Consider the following 8757-nt stretch of genomic DNA (forward strand, 5'->3'; position numbering starts at 1 on the left):
AGACATATTACTCTGGGATGTAATGTGCGTGACAGGGTGCATCATCGCCGATTAGCTTTCAAAGCGTGGCGGATCGCCTTGCATTGACATAGCCGTCTCGAATCGAGGGATATTCAATCCTAGATCTGAAAGTGTCCCAATGGGAGGTACGCGTCGATGCGTCCTTTCAAATATAACTTGTACGATTGTCATTCCACTTTTTGTTTGGCGCACTTTTGCGTGTTATGAAGCATGCATCTTCACGGTACTGGCTAGGTGGTTGACCTGAGGACTTGCCCATTGCAGGCTCTGCAAGCAAAACATCTACTCGGCGAGATCTGGAAGAACATTGTGGCAGAGTACGGAACACAACAGTTTTCCATGTGTTTGTCTTTCAATGATCATTGTGGGGTTCAGACTGAAACAGCCGTCTAAAGAGGACTGCTTGCAATAACAGATCGCACATCACTTCGTGAGTAAACAATCCAGGTGAGCGTAAGAAGTGTTTCTGTCAGTAGTTTAGAATTGCCAAAGCAATTCTCTTATGGCAAGCAGTCTAGATCACATCAACCAAGAGCCAAACCCGTTACCACATTCCGATGCACACACTGTGGTCAGCCGGCACATTTCCGCGATGACCTCGAATTGCCTTACCAGCAAGACAAATTTAAAAGCCCTGGAATAATATGCATTATGTGCTTAACTTGAAATCTCAAGTCTCTCATGGGCCCAGGCTTGGACAGGAGAAGAAGCAGAAGCGCAAGCCTGGCAGGAAGCCCCAACCTCAGGACATGTCCCTGTACCCCAACTACGGGCGTCTGCATACCCACTGGTGCGACCGTAACGGGATCAAAAAGCCCAAGCGGTACTCGCGCCGCTGCCGCCAGCAGTACTACTTCTGGTGCACTTGCCGCAAGCACCTCACTCTGCTCACTGCAGACGCCATTCTCTCAAGTTCTACCCCGGCAAGAAAACCAAACGAGTGCGCGTCCTCTGAGCCAGTCCCCAATCTGCACGTTCTTACATAACGCAAAGACATTCTCTGTGCAGCAGCACCATTCTAATCAATTCCAGTTATAAGGGAACCTTCTGTAAACCCACCAGGCCAGGCTATTGCTGTACTGCAATGTACGCCTAGGAAGCTCGTGCACTGGGTGTTGGCAAACAAAGAGTTTGTTGCAGCAGCAGCTGTATAGTGACACCATCCGCTAAGCGTGCGCATTCGTGCAGGATTTCAGGGCCAGGGACCCGCTGCGGTGCTGGACTTACAATGCAGAGGGCTCTGACCTGGAGGAGCTGGCCGCCAAAATGCTCGCCAGCCTTTTCAAGTACCCCAACCTGGTCTACATGCGCGAGGTCAAGGTATCACACCGCCTTGATCTCCACGCGGGCGCACTGGACCTTGACCAGGTCCTCTCCTGTGCTTTTTTCTGTGTTTTCGTCAGTCAGCACGTGATTTGCACTTGGATACAATTTGCCCGGAGCTGCAGCACAGCGTGTGTCTGTCAGGAAGAACATGCATGACTTGGCATACAATCTCATCTCGTGCGGCGCAAAGTTTTCCTGCTGGCAGTGTGGGTGTTGATTTGGCTGCCTGTGGGACTGGTGCCGCAGGTGCTGCGAGGAAAGTTGGGGGCCACAGATTTCCTGATAGTGCACAAGGGGTGCATGCTGGCGGTGGAGATCGACGGCGAGCAGCACCTGGAGAAGCCCTACAATAACCAGCCGCAGCTGGACGCTGCCAAGGACGAGGCCTACTGGGAGGCCGGCATCAACCTGCTCCGCGTGCACCACAAGTACTGCAAATTCTCCCCACAATGACTCTGCATGCAGATGCTGCTGTCTGACGCAGATACTGGCAATCTTGGGGTCTGCATTGATGCCTGTCAGCATTGCTGGAAGACACAGCAGATTCAGAAGTGCTGCCGCAATGTCATTACGTACACATTATGTGTATCTTGACAGGGGGAGATAAAGCCGTGTAATGTCTGTTGCATTGCAGGGACATGTGCAGGCTGAAGAGGGTGGTGCAGAAGGCTCTCGTGCTGTGCGAACAACCCTGGGTCAAGTTCAGGATGACCACCAGAAAGTATGGCCCTCACAGGAAGCGCCTGATCAAGGGCCTCTGTGACAGGCCATGCTGCATGCGAGTGCCAAAGCTTCTGGCCCCATGTCAGATGAAAGGGCTCGGTTGAGATCTGCTTAGTTCAGCGGAATATGCAGTCTGTATTTCTCTGCTGACGCCGTCGAGAAAGGACCCTCTGTGCAGAAGGCATGCAGTATCATCATGATATCGAGAAGAACGCATGATCTGCATATGTGCGTGACTGCTGTCTTCAATACCATCAGTGCTGCTGTATGGTGTAGCTTTGCCCTGTACTGATAGAATGATCAGGACGGCTGAGAACATGGTTCAATTGTACAATGTACTGATAGGGAATAGGAGTTCTTGTGCGCATGCGTTAAGGCAACAATTGAGTATTCCACGTGCACACAGGATGTGTGAAAAACTTAATGGATGAGCAGCCAGGATGACTCCCTCTAGGTATGTCATATCACACAGATCAGTGTGTGGGAGATGGAGAAAGGCAAGACAGGCTCACATGTCTGTAAAATTGATATCAAGAGCCATTACACCCTGTGTTAATCCTGTTGTACAGGCCCACACATCTGCACCATTATTGGGACTATTCAGGTATTTGCAAAGACAAAAAGACAGAAAGGTAAGACTCCATCAAGATGACAAAGCCTAAGCTATGGCTGCTGACTTGGTTCCGCTGCGCAGCTTCTTTGCAGCCTCACGCTTTGACAGTTTCCTCTCCTTGCCATCATCCTGCAAAAATTTGCACAGCACTGCTGTCAGAGATTGACGGATCATGGGTGACTGTCACACCATTACTGTAACTTGTATTCATTGTCGAATCCATCAGAAGAAACATCATTACTGCAACTTATATTCATTGTCAATCCATCAAAAGACAACAGTAGAAATGTCAAGGAGATAGGCCAAGGTGAAGGATCACACCGCAGCAGCAACAGCGGCATCCTTCTCCGTCAGTATCAACTCGATGTGGCATGGAGATGACATGAAGGCTGCGCATGGGCAAATACATCGCATCAGTCTCATGTTGTCATCATGCTGACATCGGCACCATGCATGGCACCAAGTTCAGAGCACAGGGCATGGAAGGCACGCATGGCAAGTATTGGACAAATTCTGAATGACAAAGGAGAGAGACTCACGGTTGATGCGACCGTGCGCCCTGTATGTGCGCCTGCGCTGCTTCTGAGCCTGGTTGACCTGGATGTGCGAGATGAAGAGGTTGTCTGTGTCCAGACCCTTAACCTGCAGAAAAGCAGATACAAAAGTTAAATACTTTTTTCTTGACAGCCTTGTCCTCGTCACCAGGCGTCTTTGGCTCAAATGTCCCCTGCACAACTCAATCCCATGCATGCAGCTGCAGCCTGCCTGGCAACCCAAGAGGAAATGCTTATGCAGATCTTGCAGCAGTGATGGACGCACCTCTGCATTGCTCTCTGCGTTCTTCAGGAGGCCCAGCAGGAACTCTGCGCTCTTCTTAGGCCAGCGGCCCTGCCCGGTTGTGGAGCCCTCGTTCTTGGCCTGAGCTGTGCGGCCAACGCCTCCGCAGAAGCGGTGGAAGGGGATGACACGCTTGTGCGCAAGCACGTCCTCCAAATACCTCTTGGCCTTGTTCAGCTCCATCTTCCTGAGCGCCATGGCGGATTCTCTTGTGTTTTTGAAGTGAACCCGCAGGTCGCTGCCTCTGGCCTGCTCATCAGCACAACAATAGACAATTATCAGACACTGCATGAGAATGGCTGTAGAGTCTGATGGACTGGCCAAGGGTGACTCTTATCGTGCAAAAGGCACTGCGCCGGCTGCAGAGACTTCAATCGAATCAATTAGTGCGAAGATCCCCATATAAGGCAGATATCAGCGGTATCTACAAGGCGGCTTGTTTTGACGCAGAGAAAGGAAGGGGCAGAAAATTTCTGCGATGACACAGGAAGACAAAACCTTCCTAACGCAGGTCTCTCCATATCTTGCCCTTATGAATACTATAGGATCTCAAATATCCAACACGCTGTCAACTAGCATATACCCTGTCCATGATCCGATCATGAAAGGTAGCTCGCCCTAGGGATAAACAGTGCTGCCATAAACAAAAACGCTACTGCTTTCTCAACACCGATGCAGACGCCGGATACTTGCTTTCTTAATGTATGCTTGCTTGCTCATTCCCCGCTGCAACAAAACCTCTTTTCTCAAGGTCTACCAGCGCTGCTTGTCTGCAAAGCATCTATGCCATGCATCAAGACAACCTCTTATAGCGCTCACCTTCACGGCCTTGGTGGCATTCTCCGACTCCTGCGCGTACTTCACCATCGTGGCACACTTCGCCCGGATCCCGGGATGCCAACCACAAAGTGCAGGGATTGCAAAGTTGCTCAGGCACTTCTGGCGGCTTCGCAGGAACGCCGCCAAAATTTGGCCTTGCCATATCAGCATCAGTCACGACAGCTGTATATTATGTGATACCACAGGCAGGACAAAAGACGCAGCAATTGCGTTGGAGCATTCATTTCTGCAAGAAAAAGTTGCAAGACGTACTATTACGGACATATATCTTTATCGCGCGGGGCAAGCGGCAGTGGTACCTCTTTCAGCATAGCAGCCGTCTCGACAGCCTTTTCAGATGGACTTTGCAGGTCGACCAGGCGGGCCGATCGCGACTACTTTCACGCCACAACACACACAAGGACATGTGTAAGGATACTCTCATATCCGATCAAGATTTCTGCCACCCTTAGATGGGACCTTCAGTACACACTTTTGTGCTTACGTCGTCGTTGTTTGCGCTTGCGCTGAAGCTTGATCATCATGTGATTGAGGAGTTACTATTCATTTGGTGTTACATTATCATCGTCCCCCTCGTGAAGTCCCAAAACTTATCAAGAATGCACTCGTGGTTTGCACCTAGTAAAGCAGGCTAGAGATGTTCTGTCTCCCCTTCTGATCGCGGATTTAATTGCGTGCCAATCCTACACAGGCTGGAGATGCATATGTTTCGATGTACATTGCAGCCTTATTCTTAGATCAAATCGTACCAGAAATGTTTCCATTGTGCCTGCAGGCTATGCTGCCTCTGTGGGGTGTCGATCCCACCCAACCCCTCCAACATGTGCGTCAACTGCATACGATCGCAAGTGGACATCACGGAGGGTCTTCAAAAGCAGGTGACAATCCTGTGGTGTAAGGAATGCGAGAGATACCTGCAGCCGCCCAAGCACTGGGTGAGAGCAGCTATAGAGTCCAAGGAGCTTCTTACCTTCTGCATCAAGCGGCTAAAGGGGCTCCAAAAGGTGCCTCTCCTCTGACTTGGGTGTAGCTCCCAACCATTAAAAGTGTCTCAAAGATGAAACCCCAGCCCCCTTTGATGGTGCCATTTCCATTGTGCGCTCACTGCACTCTGCTGATCGGCTGCTGATCGGGAACCTGCTGTGCTGTCGCGCATCCCACAAATGTTTTTGATGAGTGGACACCATCGTGCCTGAATGAGCAGGATTGAATATGGTGCCACTGTCACGCGCAGGTGAAGCTGGTGGACGCGGGCTTCATATGGACAGAGCCCCATTCGCGCAGGCTCAAGGTGAAGCTGACCATTCAGGCAGAGGTCATGAACGGGGCCATCCTGCAGCAGACATTTGTGGTGGAGTATGTGGTCGAGCCGCACATGTGCATGGACTGCACCCGCGCCAACACCAACAGCAACGTCTGGACAGCCTGTGCGCAGGTGGGGCAAGCTCTCACTGGCCTGACCCTCTTTAGCGGTCAATCTTGGAGCCAGCACAGTCCCATGGATGTGTGAATCAGTGAGATTGCAGGAGAATTGCTAGTGTGCTTCGACCGCCTGCTGGCATGGGGTGGGGCTATAGCGCTGATAATGGTGTCTTTTCCTCTCCAGGTGCGGCAGCACACAGGGCATAAGAGAACCTTCTTCTACCTGGAGCAGCTCATCCTGAAGTACGATGTGGACCAACAGTGCATCAGCATCAAGGACATGCATGAGGTGCGCCCCTCCATACCAACCCTTCTGCAATGCATTTGCCATATGCAGAATCAGGCTCCATGCATACAAGTTGAATTCCACTCGTTTTATGCATATGCATGGCATAAGGGTGGGTGTAAGCAGCGTTTGACCAATGCACTTCATCACAAGACTGGCTGCTGCTTGTGCAGGGCGTGGACTTCTTCTTCAGCAACAGGGCGCATGCGCTCAAGTTCATTGACTTTACGCAGAACCATGTGCCGATCAAGTATCGCCACGACAAGCAGCTGGTCTCCCACAACGAGCATGCCAGCACCTACAACTACAAGTACACCTTCTCTGTGGAGATTGTGCCCATCTGCAGGGTGAGGGTGCACCTTGTGTATCTCCCTCTTACATTACTCTGCTCTGTGTGCCACAAATCCTGTCATTACTTTCAGTCAAGTTTGCATGCTTGAAGATTTTGGTCAGATGCATGCTGAACTTCATTTGAGCCGCAGAGAGCACGAAATACAGTGAGTTTCTGGTGCTGTTGCAGGATGACCTGGTGTGCTTGCCGCCCAAGGCAGCGGCGTCTCTGGGCGGTTTTGGGCCCCTGGCGCTGTGCACGCGTGTCTCCAACACCCTCACGCTAACCGACACCCAGACGCTGCGCTCCGTGCAGATAGATGTGAGCGCAAACCTCACCTCCTCCATCCAGCACAGATCTTCCGTTCACCTACAGCACATGCTCAAATGTGCAAACATGGATTTATGTGCTCGGTTCTTGAATTTATGATGCACAAAAGTGAGGTTTTTGTGTATTTCCTTTGAGGGCGCGATTGAGGTGCACATGTGCGGTCAATGCGCAGGCCAACACATACTGGCGGTACCCCTACAGGCCGGTGGTGACGAGCCGGCAGCTGGTGGAGTTTGTGGTCCTGGATGTGGAGCCCGCGGCCCCCTCGCAGAACAGCCGCTTTTTATTGGCTGATGTCCAGGTGCAATTCAGTCTGCTTTTTGCTGCCCATCATTTTATTTTGACTGCTCCATTGCTCGCATTTCCCCTGTGGGATTGTGCCAGTGTGCAGGCCCACAGCTGACATGAAGATTGCAATTTACCATTAAGCAGTTACAGAGAAATCAGAGGCGTGGATCATCGTGCCGCATGCAGGTTGCAAAGGCATCGGACTTTGGGCGCAACGACAGGACGTTCTTCGTGAGGACTCATCTGGGCCACCTTCTGCATGCGGGCGACTCGGCTCTGGGCTATGACATGTCAACAGCCAACACAGTGGAACCCGAGCTGGACGCTGCAGTTGCCAAGGGCCTCCAAGTCCCCGACATCATCCTGGTATGCTTTCTGCAGCTGACAGAGAGGCTGCAGTTGTTCATGATATGTATGCCAGCTGGACAGTGAGCATGCATTTTGAGAGTCTGATTTGATCAGCAAGACATGGCACCATTTGCAGCCTGCGCATGCATGCTTATGAAGGGATTCTTCTAGCCTCAAGCAGAGAGCCAGTTTGGACTTTGTTGGTGCTGTTTTGGAAGCTGCATGGCTGCTGTTCATCAACAGAGCATAGAAGTTGTCAGTGAAAGTATGCTGCATGCATGCATGACACTTCCATGTGCATGCGGCTATGAACATTTCTGACATGCGTGCGGCGGGTGCGCAGGTGCGCAAGAGCTACGAGGAGAAGCGGCGGCGGAGGAAGGCGCGCGGTGAGCAGCGGGCGTGGAAGCTCAAGCGCATGGCGATGGAGGCCGAGGAGGAGCCCGGCACCAGCGGCCGCGGCCGCGACGCCCGCGCAGCGCCGCGCCACGAGCAGGACCTCGAGCGCTTCATGCAGGTCGGCATTACGATGTTGCTCCTGCCTTGCTTCTTTTTGTTGATGTGCTGCTTTCCTGGTCTGCCTGTGCGTCCTTTGCGAGTCCCAGGGTGTGCTTACATGCGGCTGAGCATCCCTTCAAGCATGTGGGTCAAGCTTGGTGCATGATGATGATCAATGCATGCATGCATATTTAAAGAGGTAATATAATGATATGGCTCAATGCATGCAGCGGTGCCACATTACCATGCCATCTCCTTACAAGTCATCTGTGTGGCGCAGGAGCTGGAGGAGGACCCGGAGCTGCGCGCCAAGATGGCGCTGTACCGCGACCCGGCCTACAACCCCGTGGCGGAGGCCGAGCGCCGCGCTGCGGCCATGACAGACGACGAGGACGGCGATGTCCCAGAGGTGCCCCTGGAAGAGCTGCTGGACGACCTGGCCGGCCTGCAGCTGGACGAGGAGGAGCAGGAGGGAGCCGAGCAGCAGAACGCAGGCATGCAGCATTGACAATGAGAGTGGCGCCTTAGGGGGCCCTGGTGAACGCATGACTGCAAGAGACTGTGGTAGAGCTGATCTGACAGCTGTGTGATCTGACAGTGATAAGTAAGTGCTGCCACTTCTGCGAGGTTTGAGCTGTTGCACAACTGCAGAGGTGTCATTGTTGCATGTGTGCTCAACAGTTTTGCAGCTAATAAATATGATGGGTGGAGTTTCACAATGCTGTTGCTGCACAGAGCAATTCTCTCCCAATGTAGAGCTGGGATGGTTTCATGATGTGGCGTGCAACCTTGAGTTTAAGGAACTCTGAACGGTGAAGTGGCTTGAGGAGTGAAAGAAATATCCACACGTGTGCACATGACATAATGATCAGCATGAATTCTTGCCGCTTGCTT

The 8757-nt window shown here is 52.0% G+C and overlaps 3 protein-coding genes across 3 annotated transcripts; 2 read left to right on the forward strand and 1 right to left on the reverse strand.

The window, feature by feature from the left end:
- Nucleotides 1–770: 770 nt before the first annotated feature.
- On the forward strand, nucleotides 771–1800 carry COCSUDRAFT_43002 (hypothetical protein; the record flags this gene model as incomplete). Its single annotated transcript, XM_005646499.1, has 3 exons — nucleotides 771–995; nucleotides 1210–1389; nucleotides 1594–1800. 3 exons carry the CDS (start codon nucleotides 771–773, stop codon nucleotides 1798–1800), a joined length of 612 nt encoding a protein of 203 aa, XP_005646556.1.
- A 796-nt stretch (nucleotides 1801–2596) lies between these two features.
- COCSUDRAFT_24567 (ribosomal protein L17 component of cytosolic 80S ribosome and 60S large subunit) lies at nucleotides 2597–4416 on the reverse strand. Its single transcript, XM_005646500.1, has 5 exons — nucleotides 4340–4416; nucleotides 3503–3769; nucleotides 3223–3325; nucleotides 3005–3072; nucleotides 2597–2812 (listed from the first exon to the last, which is right to left on the reverse strand). Exons 1-5 carry the CDS (start codon nucleotides 4385–4387, stop codon nucleotides 2729–2731), a joined length of 570 nt encoding a protein of 189 aa, XP_005646557.1. The 5' UTR covers nucleotides 4388–4416; the 3' UTR covers nucleotides 2597–2728.
- Nucleotides 4417–4603: 187 nt separating this feature from the next.
- On the forward strand, nucleotides 4604–8371 carry COCSUDRAFT_48024 (NMD3-domain-containing protein; the record flags this gene model as incomplete). The annotated part of the gene is made up of 10 exons (XM_005646501.1): nucleotides 4604–4768; nucleotides 5136–5364; nucleotides 5595–5795; nucleotides 5967–6071; nucleotides 6242–6415; nucleotides 6589–6720; nucleotides 6902–7030; nucleotides 7204–7383; nucleotides 7709–7882; nucleotides 8144–8371. The coding sequence occupies exons 1-10, from the start codon at nucleotides 4698–4700 to the stop codon at nucleotides 8369–8371; spliced, it is 1623 nt and encodes a 540-aa protein (XP_005646558.1). The 5' UTR covers nucleotides 4604–4697.
- Between the last annotated feature and the right edge of the window lie 386 nt (nucleotides 8372–8757).

This window comes from Coccomyxa subellipsoidea, assembly GCF_000258705.1.
Source record: "Coccomyxa subellipsoidea C-169, whole genome shotgun sequence".
NCBI lineage: Eukaryota > Viridiplantae > Chlorophyta > Trebouxiophyceae > Coccomyxaceae > Coccomyxa > Coccomyxa subellipsoidea.